The 16,743-nt window shown below is 39.0% G+C and overlaps 1 protein-coding gene across 1 annotated transcript; it reads right to left on the reverse strand.

Moving 5' to 3' along the window:
• Positions 1-7,225: 7,225 nt before the first annotated feature.
• Positions 7,226-8,635, reverse strand: LOC131879014 (ETS-related transcription factor Elf-1-like). The gene is made up of 2 exons (XM_059225210.1): positions 7,873-8,635; positions 7,226-7,798 (listed from the first exon to the last, which is right to left on the reverse strand). The coding sequence occupies exons 1-2, from the start codon at positions 8,463-8,465 to the stop codon at positions 7,639-7,641; spliced, it is 753 nt and encodes a 250-aa protein (XP_059081193.1). The 5' UTR covers positions 8,466-8,635; the 3' UTR covers positions 7,226-7,638.
• Between the last annotated feature and the right edge of the window lie 8,108 nt (positions 8,636-16,743).

Here is a 16,743-nt window from a genome sequence, read left to right on the forward strand (position 1 = left end):
TTCGTAGATCTTTCAGAATTAAAACTGGGTCACATGTGGCCAGAATTAACAGCAATTTCACCTTAATGTGGATTAATTATTCAAATCAAAATGTTACGTAGAAATATTTGAACCATGGCCATCTGTCAAGGTTCTGTGCAATCAAATTCCACCCATTCATAACTGAAAGAGGCGGGAGTGAATTTTGTGAGGCCACCATGAAAAAGCAGTCTTCGCTTGGTGGCATTCGATAGCTGTTTATTGGTTTTGACAGATTCGAAATGCATCTTTTAATTCGGTCAAGAGTACCTTCTCAAGTGCGTCTAGTTTCAGCCTGGAAGAGAAAACGAATATGAGTTGTAACTTGACACATTTGTTGTGGTTTTCTACTACAACTTATTTAAGATGATAACAGTTGAAAAGTGCTCCTCCGCCTGATTGAATGCAGCGCCTCCACAGTCCGACCCTTCCTTGTCCTAAAAACTTATCTGCCAGGTCTGCTGGAAGTGCGTGCACTTAGTGAATAATCTTTAGTCTCAGTACATAGCTCGGCTTCCAAGTTCTCTAATAACGGTCGAAAAATCTTTCTGCTTTGCTTTGCTTGATGTCCTTTGTCGTAGTTTGGAGGCTGTTGTGGTGGCTGCAAATGATAGCCATATCAGTAGGGCGGGCCAAAACCTGCATCCTGCAAACTTGCACATCCGAGATTTTTCTGCAAATTTTGCAAGTTTAAGAGCAATATGTGACATTTTTCTGCAATGTATTACGCAATTTCAGCCATTTCAGCCAAAAATAAGTATGTTTGTGAATGAATTTCAAAAATTGTGCTTCATCTCATGGAAAAATGTGAAACTTAATTTCTTGATTTTTTTCATACATTTTTGACAAAAACCACCCAAGTTGAAATAGATTGCAGGGATAGAACCAACTACCTGCTTATGTATTCCATCCATATGAAAAAGCTCTTTCATCATTGCGATTTTTTAAGATACTCTATTTCAAACGTTGGAAATCAGTTTTTCTGAGTAATGAAATTTTCCTTTAAAAGTCAGACACATCTTGACGTGTTTTCATTGGGTATGAGGTGAATGATCATGTTGTGGAAAATTTGAAAAAAATCAAGTTTGTTAACAAAATTGTTTGGCTGTACATTTGCTACGCTCTGATATTATTGTTTTTTCTGTTGCTTAACTGAGATTGATCTTTATCACGAAATGTTAAGGATGTGCAAGATGCTTATAGGTCTAAAAGGCAGCAAGAACCAGGCAAGAATCTGCTCCCTAGGGATGGCAGGTTTAAATCCCAGTGCGGGCAGATATTATGATATAATTTTCCTTTTCATCTATATGTTGCTAGATATGGAAGACAAAAATAGCCCTTACAGCCCCCAAAAGCGTGCTGGTACCAATGTTTTGAAAGGTTATTTGCAAATTTTTGTGCAAATTCGGTTAATTTTTTATGCAACTTTGCTGCCAATAAAGATCTTATTTATCGTCAATTTTTGGCCGTCCCTACGTATCAGGTTAAATGATCAGAACTTCTTTACGTGTTTTAGTTTTTAAAGTTAGAAAATGCTATCGTTATTTCGTCTCTACACACCACACTAGTTTATTGCTGTTATCTTAAGGCACCCCCCGTATCTATTTCTTTTTTTGTTGATAATTATTGATTTTCTAATTGCTTTTTCTAATCCGTGCCAAGTTTTGCTCTGACCCACCTGAACTTTTCATGACCTGAAGTCTCGGTTAAGGGCATTTGGATTCTATACTTTTGACTGAAACCAACGAAGAATAATTCTGTTTGACCATTTTCATGATTTTTGAAATTTTGCCGGACCCAAGCCAAAATGAATCAAATATATACAGGATATAAGTTGATAGTCAATGTGAAAATATTAACCCAAATTTTGATGAAAACCATGATTTTATTAGGAGCTCGCTTGACAAAAAATGACGAAGTTCAGTCAACACCGAGAAAGGGAACAACTCTTCGATTGGAAAGAAAACAAATATGGCTAGGCTTTTAATCTGCACTCAACTCTTTTACTCAACTTTTGAGACGCTCTCTTAGCAAGTCATCGGTCAAGTACGAAGGAGTACCCGACAAAAGATACTATCTTCTTGTTTTTTGTCAATATTAAGCGTCCACATTGTTTGGTTAAACCCGAAGCGTTTGCTTGGCCTGCATATTGATGGGCCGGTTTAGGAAGAAAAATCCCCGAAAAGGTATGACCTGTAAGACCCTCCGGCCTTGCAGTAGGGTATGGCTTACTTGAAACTGGATTGGCATGAAAAATATTCTCCAAGGTAATGAGATAACCATGTGAAACCAAACCTGATCCAACTTTGGCGATAAACCCGTTTGGATAGGCCAAGGATATCAAGACCTATGGATGTTATGGACCAAATTTAGTTTCCATTACTAATGGGTTGAACCAAACTTTTGACGCCAGATTCCACAGATCAAATACTCGTAAAGTTATGGGCTAAAAAGTGGCGTCTTCGTACCTATGAGTACACACCTTTCTTGTTGTAGACATCAGTTAAGGTGGGGCCAAATGTTCAAATAATTTCATGTCTGATCATCAGGGCTGTCCAAATAATGCAATTTAAAATACAAAAAGTTAATGATCACACTGAATGTAATTGAGTGCCAAATTTGTAATTTTAAACAAGCCACTTATCAAGAAAAGCTTTGGAGTTGATGACGCCAACTTCGTCAATGTCTTTTTAAACACCTCTAATTTTGGGCGAAAATGGCAAAAATGCATAAAAAAAAGATAAAAAGTATTGGAAATAATGTAAATAGTTGGGAAGAAGTGAAAATTGTGCATTTGCATGTTTTGGAGAGTTTTGCTGATCATACCTATAGACACAGCCTAATGCCAAGAGCATTGCATTAACATACATTTTACATCAATTAAGTTGTTCTTTTTGAGTACTAATTCCTACATTGCTAAGGTCTCAAAAGATTGCAATCTCAACAAGAGTAAAACTCCAATCAATGATTAGAAACAATAAGATACCTGTAATGTCTTTTTTTATTGTAGATTCATCTTCTATGTTCCTTGCGCTTGAACAGAAGTTGGTAAAGAGGCTTGAATATAGCTTTCATTTTCAACTTTTTGTGAATGAAAATGTGTTTCATTATATCCCATTGATCGTTCATTGACGAAGCTGAATGATTGAATCCTGTGGTTCATTGCATCTGATAGAGGCAAGAGTGTGTTCCTCAGAGTGCCTGATTTCAAATTCCGCCTTTGGAGGGAAACGTAAGATGTTATTGTACCTGAGTGGTCTAAAGTACCCATTAGAGGCACTAGTAAGTTTCCCAAAGGGCTTGGGTTTGCATCCCGCCGTTGGAAGGAAAGCTAATACATTTCAAGGGAAAATTCATCATAAATATTCGAAATGATTGTCAAAATGATAGATTTTGCCTTAACCCTTCAACTCCTGTGTTCTGATCCCGAAAGGCAGCTTTTTAGCTTAAAGGAACTTAGCTAGGGCTCCCATCTCTAGCAAAGGAGGGTACATAAGTGAAAATAAAAAAAACGCCTAACTGAGTGTCAAAACGTGATCCTGCCTTTCTAGGACTCGAACAAAGGGTTGCTTCAAGACTTCTTCTTGATCTTTGATTCCTCGGCAGTACCTATTTTTTGCTCGAGTTGAGAACCCTAACTGAGGTCCTGCGAGCTAAATAGCTGATTTGCATGAGAAGCGTATTGACGAAAATGTCGACCTAGGAGCTCCCGGGTTAAGCATGGCAACATGCCATTTTGTCATTTGTTTTGGCATCTTTCCGGTCCAAACATCTGGTAACTGTGGACCCAATCAAGAGAGGAAGTAAGATCAAGAGAGTGCGCTATGAGAAAGGCAGCCAGACCATTTTTTTTATCGGATGGCTAACAGCCGAGCGGCTGTTTCGTGTGGCATATATTACCTTACGCACTTTTTAAAACGATTTTTTTCTGATCAAAAGTAATTTTATCGACTTAAAGCCAATTCTAGAGATTTTGTGAGATAGATCTGTAGCTTTCTTTTGCGCCCAATTGGGGAAAATTCTTCAAAACACTAAGAATTATATTCAAAGATGTCCGAGCTCCGTGAAAAAGTCTTTGTGAGTATTGTTTGCTGGTGACCAGCCAACCTTCATTGCAAAGTGCTTTGGAATTGCCAGGAAGACCATCTACAGTAAAACAAAGTTGTACCTAGTTCGGACAGATCGAGGCCCTCCTGAATTCTTTGACTTCTTTTTGAACCCTCCAGACTAATGGTTCAACTTTTTCATACTGTAGACGGTCTTCCTGGCTATTCCAAAGTACTTGGCAATACGGGCAAAGACTTTTCCACGGAGCTCGGACATCTCTGAATATAATTCTTATTGTTTTGAAGAACGTTACCCAATTAGGTGCAAAAGAAAGCTACAGATCACACAAAATCTCTAGAATTGGTCTTAAGTCCATCAAATTACTTTCAATCAGAAAAAAGATCATTTTAAAAAGTTCTTAAGATAATGTGCGCCACGGGATATGTGTATGGTTTCTGATTGTAGAGGCGCTGCTTCAATAGGTTGGAGTAGCTCTGTTCCATGGTTTCTCATTCAGCTGCCATAGTAATCCACAAGAGACTCGTTTTTACCCTTCTTCGTTCTCTTTTCAATGGTAGTAGGACCATATAGGTAGGCATCATGCCAGAATTGTCCCGGCTCGCAAGCCCATCTCTCAAAATGGGCAAATTGCCGTCCCTGCTTTGCGCATGCAGTGCTGATTCAGGTTTTTGGTTAGCCTAAATCTTCAAACGTACTCATGAACTGGGTCAACGCGCTTTAAGATTCTCGTATGTTGCTAACCACCGAATGCTAGAAGTTAAAAAAAACACAAACTGGCTGAGCATTATGGTTGGAAAGACCCAAATGCCAGATTGATAAATTGTTTCGTTGGCAGGGCTCTCTCGTTCCTTTTTTGTGAGGTTCGCTGTCGATTGCTAGTATTTCCTTCAACCATTTGGTTGCTCCAGAAACCCAAGGATCAAACCAATTTTCCACGGATGTTATTGCCGTTGCAGTACTTCAATTTTACGAGCAACGATGACTTTCGTTTTTTGCTTAAACTCCATGAATCTACTTTTAGCTTGCACTGATAAATGGTAGGGCCAGGATGGCTCACCCGAAGAAATAAGAATCGAAATTTCACCTCCTTTGGTCTTAGCATTCATATTTCATTGACCGCCTTCCTTTTCTATTTTAAACCTTGGAAACATACGTAATAAGGTATGCTTAACCCTACTGGATTTTTCGATTTGTGCTCCCTGGTGAGAAAAACGAGATATGATTGGAATCTTCTCAGTGCTATTAATGGCCTGAGCATCTTGTTTGAGGTTATATCACCCATTCAGTACTTGATATCCTTGCAGAGCATTTCGTCGGAGAGTTCAATGAGGACATGTGCTCTCTTTTGAAAGTGCGGGACTGACCAACTTTCATGTAATGGTCCTTTTCATTCTCCTCTCCCTCCTCTTGTTACGGACAAACACATGGAGGAATATAAGAATACGCTCTAAGATGCCTCATTTTAACAAGGTATTTTTTGCAGAACAACTTATTGCTCATCTATTCAAGCACCATAAATACATCACCCACCCCTCTAAGTGTCAAATCCTATTAGGGTATGATTACAAACACCTTTGACATCCAAATTGAAAAAAAACAGAGAGCTATACTTTGAAAACTTACAGCACACCAGTAACTTTTCATCATTTTTTTCCATTAAATTATGGCAAAAAACTAATGGCAAGGTTAGAAAAAGTGATATTTTCAAAGTTAGTCACCAAAAACTTGTCGAAGGGTTCTTCTTCTAGTACTATTGTGTTGGAAATGATGATTGCACAGGTGCCAATCATGCAGCATACAACCTCCTGTACTATAATGATTATTTCCAGGTCATAGTTGTTTGGAATTTTAACGATGAACAATTTGAAATATCTTCCAGAATCCCGATGGTTACATTTTCTGGTTAAGTGTTTGCTCAAATGCCAAGACATCCAGATATTTTTTTCTCTGTCAAAGAAGCAAAAGGAACAACTTTGTGAAATACACATGTTTAAAAGTAGCTCAGATAAGTATGTTAAATCACTTGGTGCCCATTAAAATGTATCATTGCCAAAAACATAGTCAATCAGTATTAAACATACTCTTAGTTATGCATTGACGTAAAATTTCATAAATTTCTATTGAGCACATGCTTAGTTATTACAACTTGAAGGTTGCGTTTGTGCATTAAAAGATCGAAAAATGGTAAAATTATGTTTCCAGTTATTCCCAAGGAATATGATTGCCTTTTTCAATGACACGACAAGAAATAAAGTTTTTCTGTTTTCTTTAAGATTTCTTTAACAGAAAAAAGTAGCAAAAATGGCGCTTAAAACTTACAAAACATGTAAAATTGCCTTTCATTTTACTTAAGTGTCAAAAGCTGCACTATCCTATCATGTTCCTAAAACATTTGAACGATACCTGCGACAGTTTAATTTTCCAAATTTGTCACTTTTTGAAAAAATAACTTCTACCAACTAGCGATGGTTTTATTCAACGTTAATATAATTTTGTCAAAAGTCAAAATTAAGCTTTATTAAAATTGCGATTGACAATTACGGCATCAAAATGATGAAATATTGCAATTAAGTCAGTTTTAAGTTATATTGCAAACTATGATCCGGTTTTTCTACCAGCTTCAGAAAAGTGATATCTTATTGTTTGCTCCATGGATTTGAATAAAATTTTAATGCGAATGGCAGCTAAAGTTGCTCCCAACATCTATTGATTGCGTTTTCAAAAATATTATCTCTTTGTAGATTTTAAGTGGATGAATATTCTAATCTGGGCTAGAATCCAAGATGGTTTTTACAAAAGTTGATCTTTTTGTTTCAATAACAACGAAAATCGTTATTAGAAGTCTTGGCATTTGCAAAAAAACTTTATCAGTATTGTGAGTAACACCGTGAGAAGAGTTGATGGCTTATTCATTGTGTCAAAGTACTTGGTCAATAAATTGTTCATCAAATTAGCATCGAGGAAATCTTCCTTCTTTAAATAATGATATTATTAGCAAAATATAGAGCACTAAGAACTCATCAATCTTTAAGTTATGTCTAATCACTACAGTGAAAGGAGATAGTTCTTTCATAGAAAGTGCTCGGAAAATATGTCCCCTTTGCACAGATCCAAAATATAATAAGTCAACCAGTGAGTCTTGTATGCCCATCCACCTGAGTAGTCATTTTATTCTCAAAACTAAGAAGGCTTTTCCACAACTCAATGGCATCGTTTTTTCAAAAATATCCAATGTTAACACTTGTGATCTATTATTTTTCATAAACCATCGATTTCGCCCTTGAGCTTCAAGAAGATATAACAAATCAATACCCCTTGAACAATCCATTCATACTTAACTAGGCAGCACGTCCATTATAAACATACATTTATTTAGCTTTTTGTTACAATATCTTATCGATTAAGTAACCATCTGACGGAGATTTGAAGTTGATTGCTCGTTGTAGTGTTGCTTAATTAAAAGGTACTCGGGAATGAGGAATGAGGAGGCTAGAAAGTTGCAATTGTGTTTTGACTCGGTGATTGGTTCGCTCACGATCCATCGACTTTCTCTCATCCACGATGGGCTTGCCGACTTCGATATTGAGAGCCCGGAGAGCTTGGGGGCTTCATATTGGTCTTGAACATGGGGGATCGAGGACCGAATTTGTACACTAGCTTTCTCCGCACGATCACGAGCTCTTGACGTTTGTAATAATACCGCATTGCCCGACTGATAAAAGAAGAGAGAAAGATAAGTTCCAAGGTCATTCCTCAATGGTTGGTTGTCTGTGTGTCTGATCTCACCTGAACTTGTCATAGGTCATGCTTTGATTGTTTTTCACCTCGCCCCACAATCGAGCGAGTTCGGTTTGGTCCACGATCCGAAAGAGACCCTCTTCTTTGTTCTCCCATTTGATCACCCTTGGGTTATAATGTGGGTTGTTGATTAAACGGTCCAGCCAGACTGTGATCTTGGCTTTCTCGGTACTTGTGTCAGGGTTTGATTCCGTATCTTCCTCCAAGTCCTCATCTGCATCTTCGTCCTCTTCAGAGGTCGGTTCTGTACGTCTTTCAGGTGTATTCTCGAGTTCCACCCTCGATATCGGGGTAGGCATCATTGGGCGAGCTTCAAGGGTGGTTTCATGGCTAGTGGGCGTAGAGGATTCATTCAAGATGTTCATGATGAAATCCACATCGGGATCATAGTCAGTCGGGCAGGATTGGCTACACATAGCCATGGACATGGACCCAGGTTCCAAAGGCGCCAAGGTTTGGTCGACAAAATCCCGGAGATCCTGCCACGATTGGCTTGTTGGATCTTGAGCTTCATTCTCGAGGGTCTGAACTTCCATGAGGCACGCTTGAAAAAGCTCGAAATCGTTGCCACTGGACACCATTGTAAATTAATATCTAACTTGGACTTGGCTGGATTCAGCGAGAGATGATGAACCTAGTTCACACAGGTGAAATTCAAAGAGGCCTCACATAAATGAGCACCTCTTGCATCGATTGGCTTGAGCTGACTGCAGTCTGGACGTTATCCTCCTCATACTTCAATGCTGATTCTTGCCAAATGCCTTAACAGGGCAGCTCTAATGGTGGGACCCCAAAGAACGGTGGTGTTTCGTTATTCGGAAAAAAGCAGGAGCCGTCGAATGGTGGATGATTCAGTGTGTATGTGTGTGTGTGTATGTGGGTGTGGGTGTCTATCTGTGTGTGTGTGTGTGTGTGTGTAGGTACGTATGTAGTGTACCCACGTAGGTAGACATGGCCCACCAGTTGAGCGAGAAGTTATGCCTTGAGGCCATGAGCTAACTCATGAAGCTGAATAGGCAAGTTGCAGCGATCAACAGGGATTATGAGCTAGGTGGATGCACGATGCACATTTTTTATGCATTGCTAAACTAAGCGATGTATAGTTTGCAATATTGGGGTCTGGCTTATTAATTGGAGACTTCCAAGATGAGGCTATGTGACTATGGAATAAGCAGGCATGTATTTTTTTAGTTCTAACTTTTATTGCATCTCCGTTTTTCCAATTTTGCTAAAAACACACTCACTTTCTCGGCCATTTCCCTATTACTCTTTAAGACAGGAATCGAATAGCAATCAACTTTTAAAAATACTACAAGCATGATTTGATAACCGTTATTTGATGGTCATTAACTCAGTCAATTATTGGAAACCAAGTACAGCAAACACAGCTCAACAATATGCCAAGTGTATGTGTAACAATTTGAACTATCGTGAATTATCTAACAAGTTGGTGGTATTGAACTAAATGATCACTTTTTCTCGCAACTCGCACAGACTTACCCTCTGAATCACGAGGTGCGCTTCAGTGCACTCCGTACCTATGATATAGGAACTGGGCAATAAGGTGCTTCACTGTCAAATTAGTGACCGCGTGGCCTACCTGACCGAGTTCGGGCAAGTATTATCAGTATATTACAAGTCTACGGGACGTGATTTAAGTCACCGACACGTACGCACACTACCAGTCTACGTACGTATGTGTATATAGCTGAACTCTCGCATCTTTGCGTCCTGATAGGAACGACGATTAGGGTCCTCTCACTTGCATTCATAGTCATAATACTCCATCCAGTACATTCAAGCTAAAAAAACCAGTTCTTCGACATGACTTATGCGGACTATGCGATTATCAGGTCTATGTGCAAGCACCGAACACGCCAACAAGCAGCGCCGCTGGAAACATATGGTTTGGAGCTACTTCCTCTCAGGATGGCAACAAGGACTAGGATCATAGGCTGTGTGTCCTAGATGGATCTCAGCGCATCAGTGAGACGAGCAATCGTGTTCGGAAAACGAGGTTACATTCTAGAATGTGTTATGTTTTGATTGAGCTAGTCACTTTGGATCTCTTGATTCAGTCAAGTTGAGAGCCGATCGTCTAAAAGCATGTCAAAAGACCGCTAGGACAGAAAATGTCAACGTAAATTATCTTCAAGTTAATGGCATTTCCAAGCTAGTCTGAGAATGAAATTATTGTAGAGTATTATTAGAGTAACGGGTCCAGAACTTTTTTCAATAGGCACGGCAGCAGGACAGAGCTGAGTTTGGCCTAAGCAATTTTATTCTTTCGATTCCAACTTGACGAAATCAACAGTAGTCATTTTTCTTGCTCAAATCAACCATAGAATTTGTATTAGATCACAATTTCAGGACACTTAGATATCTGAATTGAATTCAAGAGTTTCAGGAATGAGTTTGCCTTAAAACTTCAGTGTTAACGTAAGGTAATACAATTGTTATTTGATAGACCCAATAAACTGTAGGTCGGAAAAAGTTTACACAATTGATTTTTGCTTAATAAATCCCTGCAATATCCCCCCAAAACGGGACACATTATAACTTTGTTCAACCTTTGTATTGCTCAATTTTAATTATTTACATTTTCGAAACTAATTTTCCCTCCACTTTGCAACTTAAGAAAGACGATTTTGACAAATATCATAACTCATTTTTCCACTTGTTACTTACTATTCTCCAATCAATCAGGTTGATCTCAAAGAACATAATTCATTTCAGCAAAATTAGTTTCTGTAAGTGTGCAAGTAACTAAGAATGAAGATGGCACTTCTTGAATATCACCAAGGCTCCGAACTTCTTGGTGACTGTCCCGCCACAGTCACGCACCTCCTCCTCCCTGTTGAAAGCCCAAAGCTTGGCCCTAAGGATGCTGATGTTGGCCACGTTCTTGCTAACTCTCCAGGATTGTAAAGTTCATTAAGTGACGAAATCTTGTACAAGGTTGCGCCATCTAACAGAAATCAAGCATCTTGTCGAAGATGGAATTTCGTCATGAACAGGCAAGACAGAAGAAATGCAAAGTTTGAACGACTCTTATCCGTCACCAAGGGTTCTGAATTGCCTACGTCAAGCAAATAATAAAGACATTTATCCAAAAGAACAATTTCAGGTTGAAAACGCAACAGTGTTTGGTCTGCTTTCACAGTTTTGGGTAATTGAAAATACCTTCTTCTTGCTACAAAGTTGAAGTAGAGAGCCAGCTAAAGATGCTTTATAAGTCAGAAACAAAAAAAAAGTAAGAAAGGAAAAGCTTGGTGCTTCAGACAATCACAAAATGGCAGTCCCACAATCTTAGCATATCTTGTTAATAGAACCAATACTGGTAAACCACAAGACTTGGAGTTTAAATGAATAACAACACAATGATATGCACAAAATATGTCAACCAATAGAGTTTAACTCAGATGAATGAGATTAAAGTCCTAGAAATCAGTAATGAGGCCCTGAAAAATGTGTTCTGTATAAAATGATGGTTTGCGTTCTCGTGCTGCGAGAAGGTCAGACGGCCAGGACTACAGATTTTGACGCTCTAAAAGTTGCAGTCTGGAGAGCAAAGGCTTCATTGTTATGAAGACCTGAATCTTAAAAAGTGTGCCAAATTATGCATGTAGATGTTGGTTGTGTCAGACTTTTCAGAGATATTTTTTTGTAGTTATCAACTCCATTAAAAGCTAGGGCATGGGACAAGGTGCCCGTCAAGTTGCTCACGATGTTTTTCTCAATCAAAACATGTTATACACGTTTTCAAGTTTGCGTCTTCAATTTCACCAGCTATCCCCGTCTTATCCTCCAAGGACCAGTTTTATGAAAAGTGATATTTTTAAAATCTTACAAATTTGGCGTCATTTCGAACAAATTCGGCATTCAGTTCCATACATTGTGACCAAGGAATGGTTGAGCTAACATATGCTTTCACTTAGACCTTGACCATTGATGCATTAAACAAATCAATGGATTTTTCTTGGATTTATGTACTGATTCAAACATGAGGGTGCTCAGGGGGAGCTGGCCTGGAGAAAAGAGGGAAAGCAGACATCCTGCTTTGTTTTTTGGGCTTCCTTCCTCTTTGACCACCCTGCCTTACTTGCTTTTATGCATTTGACCTGCCACTTTCTTTAACTCAGAGCTTGACTCTTAGATGGGCGGGACAACTTAGACCTTGACCATTGATGCATTAAACAAATCAATGGATTTTTCTTGGATTTATGTACTGATTCAAACATGAGGGTCCTCAGGGGGAGCTGGCCTGGAGAAAAGAGGGAAAGCAGACATCCTGCTTTGTTTTTTGGGCTTCCTTCCTCTTTGACCACCCTGCCTTACTTGCTTTTATGCATTTGACCTGCCACTTTCTTTAACTCAGAGCTTGACTCTTAGATGGGCGGGACAACAGCACCATCATGAAAGCGCCAATCGCCATCGCCAGATCATCATGATTTCTTTTCACCTTGAAGCCACGTATTATTTAGGTAGTTATTACTTTTCGTGCTTCGGAGGTCATCTTAAGCTCAAATATAGCAACCGAGAGAAAAAATATTGTATTTCAAGCTTGTGCCCTGGGTGTAGTCTTATGTATATTTCAAGCGAAATTTTAGGGAACAAAATCTATTTTTCAAAGGTTTGAATGGACTAAAAACTGATCAATCTGGGTCTCACTTATAGCCACAATAATCAACTCATGCACAGAAAAGTGTCAATCTCTCTTTTACTTTTTATGTCGGGGTGGCAGTTGTGAGACCAGCCTTGATCTTGGATCTTCAAAAATCAACTTTTTAACTATCGTAGATTCAACAAATTTCTGCTATTTTCTGCCTCCATTTCCTGCAACATGGCCGAAATTGTTTTTTATGATTTCTCATTCCAACCTTGGATAAGGCTACATGAATCCAACAATTTGGCTGCAATATCAATATTTTCAGATGGGTTCATTTGGTGCTCCAAGTTGTTGAATTGCTTGCATGAGGGATTTTAACAATAACTTCCAGGCAATATGCCTTTGAGCAATGGTTACTGCACTTTTTCTTCAAGTGGCCAACCTCAAGACTGGTTGAACACGGGCAAGGGGAGGGTCGTCCTTACAGAAACGAGTTACTTTTACCGCCAAAAATTCTTGCATTTGTCTAAAACGTGGCTTGATTCTTGATTGGTGGTATCGCGGTATGCAACTTAAAAGAAATGGCATAAACTTTTAACAATGTAACAGGTTAAGCAACTAGGTCTTATAAAAATCAACCAACCAAGAACCTAGGCCCTTTTCCGTTTAAGGTGCTGCGAAAACGGAAAATATTGCATCATAGATTGCAACCTAAAAAAGAGCTCATTGATTGATAAAATCGTACAGCTTTTGATTTGTTTTGCCTCTTATTTGACAACATTTGTCCGTCTAACTTTAGGTGCTAGATTTATATTATTCTGAAAGGTTCCCGAGAGTCTCCCCCTCTTCCTTGGTTTTGCTTTCTACAATATTTCTGGGCTCAAATATCCGAAATCAGAAACAGGGCTTCTTTTGTCCAACGTAACCTCTCAAAATATTTCCTTTCAAAGGGGAATCGAACCGTGGATTTCCCCATTCTACGCTTCTGATTAGACCATGCCTCCATTTGTGCATTTATCTGGCTATCACCATGTTTCATTCTTCGTACGTTTGAAAGAAGATTTACGCATTTCTAAGTCCATAGTCGATTTTGGTTGGGTAGTCTCATTAAACTCTGATAGATCAAACACACTTATAACCAGAGATGGGAAACCAGAGGCTCTCGACGAGTCTTCTGAGTGCTCAACAAACAAAGCTTAAAGCTAGTCAGGCCCTTTACAACTTAAACACAAACGGGCTCACATATCGAATACCTTCTTAGCGAAAAAAATCTGCCAGACAAACGTTTATGTTATTGGTCCCATATTGTTAAAGGCCATATTGTTTTATGAGCATTTGACCTTACCACTACAGAATGTTGCTACCTTGAGGTTTTTTTCAAGTCAGGTAGCAACTGAAACGTAAAGTGAAACACGCATTAACTGTCGGTTATGCCAGATGTGTAGAATAAATTCCTAGATGGTTGCTTGACAATTTATTCTCATACCTCGATGTTAATTCAGTTGATTTCATAACGTTTCAATTGGACGGTAAAGAACCTTGTGCTTTCGTTTGTGGTCTCCACCGCATTCATGGCAAATATAACTCCTCAAAAACGAAGCCCCACCGTTTCAAGTGCGGCATTCCAGTTGCAAAAGTCAGCATGTACATTACAACAACGTTTTTATCATTGAAGGAGGCTCAATTCACTCATCTTCTCGTTTTAGTCAAGAAGCTCTGCAAACAAGAAGGCGAAGGTATTTTTTCGAAATTTGGTGAATGCCTTGGCTGTACTTGAACTCAAAACCGGTTCCAGAAGGGCTTCATTTTTCTGACAGAGAGCCATGTGTTGAATTTTTCTTTTTCGACTGAATGACATGCTGTCGATTATGTATGTACACACATCTTGATGATATGAAGGACACATGTGAGACACAATTAAATGAAGGTCTAATGCAGGTTTAATGACTAGGTCGTAATGTTTTGATTCCAAGCCTAACATTTGGGAGGACAATGGTTATTGGGTGACGTATGATTTATCTTTAGAATAATGCATTGCGCATGTAAACTGGCGAGAGCTAGAGATAAAAGGAACCGGCTTGGGGATCCCAAAGACTGGTTGCAGCGTTTTTCTCACCTTGCAATGCTGTTATTGCATTTCGAATTTCAGGCAAAAACTTGGTCAGGGCGAGACTATCTCGTATTAGCACGGATGATCACCTTTCGGCTAAAAATTGTCTAAAATGTTGATGTGGGTTCAGTGAGCACAAATGAAGTCTGCTTTGTGACCATTTAAGTAGATTTCACAACTCACGACGCCACTCCTTAACATAATGAATTTCTTGACATAAAAATAACAAAAAGTATGTCAAATAAGGTACGTGCTATCGTCGATCATCAACCAACGACTTGTCTTCGTTTGTGGACTGGTTGCTCATCATTTGAGCCAGCTAGTAAAAAAACTCAATACAAGACAAATGGGAAAAAGTGTGGGGAATGTGACCAAATATTGTTGATACATTGCCCGAAAAATAAAAATAAAACACCTAACGAAGGCTGTTAATAACGCAACTGGTTACCGGGCGACCGTCTCATGCATGGGGTCATGGGATCGATCTCAGGGTTCTCCCCAGACACCGTAGTGATGAGCAATGCAATTTTTGAAGCACATAATCTAACAAAGGAGGAAATCATAGCATGCCTTCAGTTTAGTATGCAATTGTAATTTTAAAGTACAGTTTGACGGAAGCTAATGATTTGTTGAACTTCTAAACGCAACCATGGACACGGAAGAATTTGGGTAAAAAGTCCTTAGGACACAAGTGGGCCATGTTGTCCTCATAGAACTCCTGTACAAGAGTGCACCGTCTTTCTCCCCAGGATGGTTTCTAGCAGATTAATTGGCCTTTGGCCAAGGAGGACGATCTACCTGAACTACTCGCAATGGGCCTAGGTGCAAATATATCGCCTAGTTGAAAGAAGAAGAATGGCACGAGAGGAATCTTGGTCTGGAACACTTTTTGGTCATCAGTCACCTGTTAATCAGTTGCAAACCAAGAACTTCTTTAGGGATTCCATTTTGAACAATGAAGGATGCGGTTCCATCTAGTGATGTGTTTCGAACCGGAAGATCAGTTGTTTAGATTGAAAAACCTCTGTTAGGGCTCCCAATTCAAACAAAAAAGGGTACAGAAAGGAAGACCCAAGATCAGGAACGAGTTTAAAAGCTGCCCTGGTTTCGAGACCCAAACAGGCAGGGTCACGTTCTAATGGTCCTTTAAGCGTTTTTAATTTTGCTTGTTTACCCGTACCCCATATCGTTCGCGATGGGAGCCCTAATCGAGGTCTTTGAAGCTAAAAAGGTTCGAAACACATCGATCGCAAGTTCCAACTGAAACACATTGTGGCGAACCCTAAAGGTCCAACAGCTTAATGAGTCGAGAGATGGTATTTGACTTGTTTATTGTGCGGAAAACATGATTATTTATGATAAAGTGATAGGGTAGCGAAGACGAGTGAGAAGAAGCGGGAAAAAGACGAGCAAAGAACAGGGTCGACACAACATCTTCTCCAGCAGTCTAGCAATCACAAGGTGTCTGAAAGATATTAGGCCAAGATCATCAATGAATGCCTCAACACCCCCTACTCATTTGACAAGCGGTTCATCTTGGTTGTGAGTTCTTCTTGTTGTGACCACTCGCCTTTATTTTAGCGTACTGATTTCGTCAGAAATTTCTTAAGAATCCTATAGGATGCAAAGAAAACGTTTGAAATAAGGTTCTGTATTTTGCATTGTTTACTCTACTGATGCTGAACATGCTTCAGGTTTATAAACTAAGGTTGCGATATTTTTCAACATAAACTTCCGCCATCGATACTTGTTTTGAAATATCAGATGATGGTCAAGAAACCTACGTTATACTTCTCAGGATAGATTTTGATTAGTGGCCTTGGAAATGCCAGTGCATTTGATTTTTTTCACATAATACTAGTTCTGACCGTTTAAATTGGCTTATTTTGTTAGTTTCTAAAGTCTTTAGTTCTAAAGTCTGGTTTATGTCAATTGACAAATAAGAATAAAACTTTCATAACATTCAAGAACCTTACCATAATTAAGAAAGAAAACATATATTCTTGATGCAAAATCACTTTCAAAAGAAATCAACACCCACGGCCGCGGCTGTTTTGTGAGCGAAGAATCTCATTAATGTTAAAGAAAATATAGTTATCAGTGCATATACTGTTGATCCAGCAGCATCTTTTAAGTTAGC

Source organism: Tigriopus californicus, chromosome 1 (assembly GCF_007210705.1).
Source record: "Tigriopus californicus strain San Diego chromosome 1, Tcal_SD_v2.1, whole genome shotgun sequence".
Lineage (NCBI taxonomy): Eukaryota > Metazoa > Arthropoda > Copepoda > Harpacticoida > Harpacticidae > Tigriopus > Tigriopus californicus.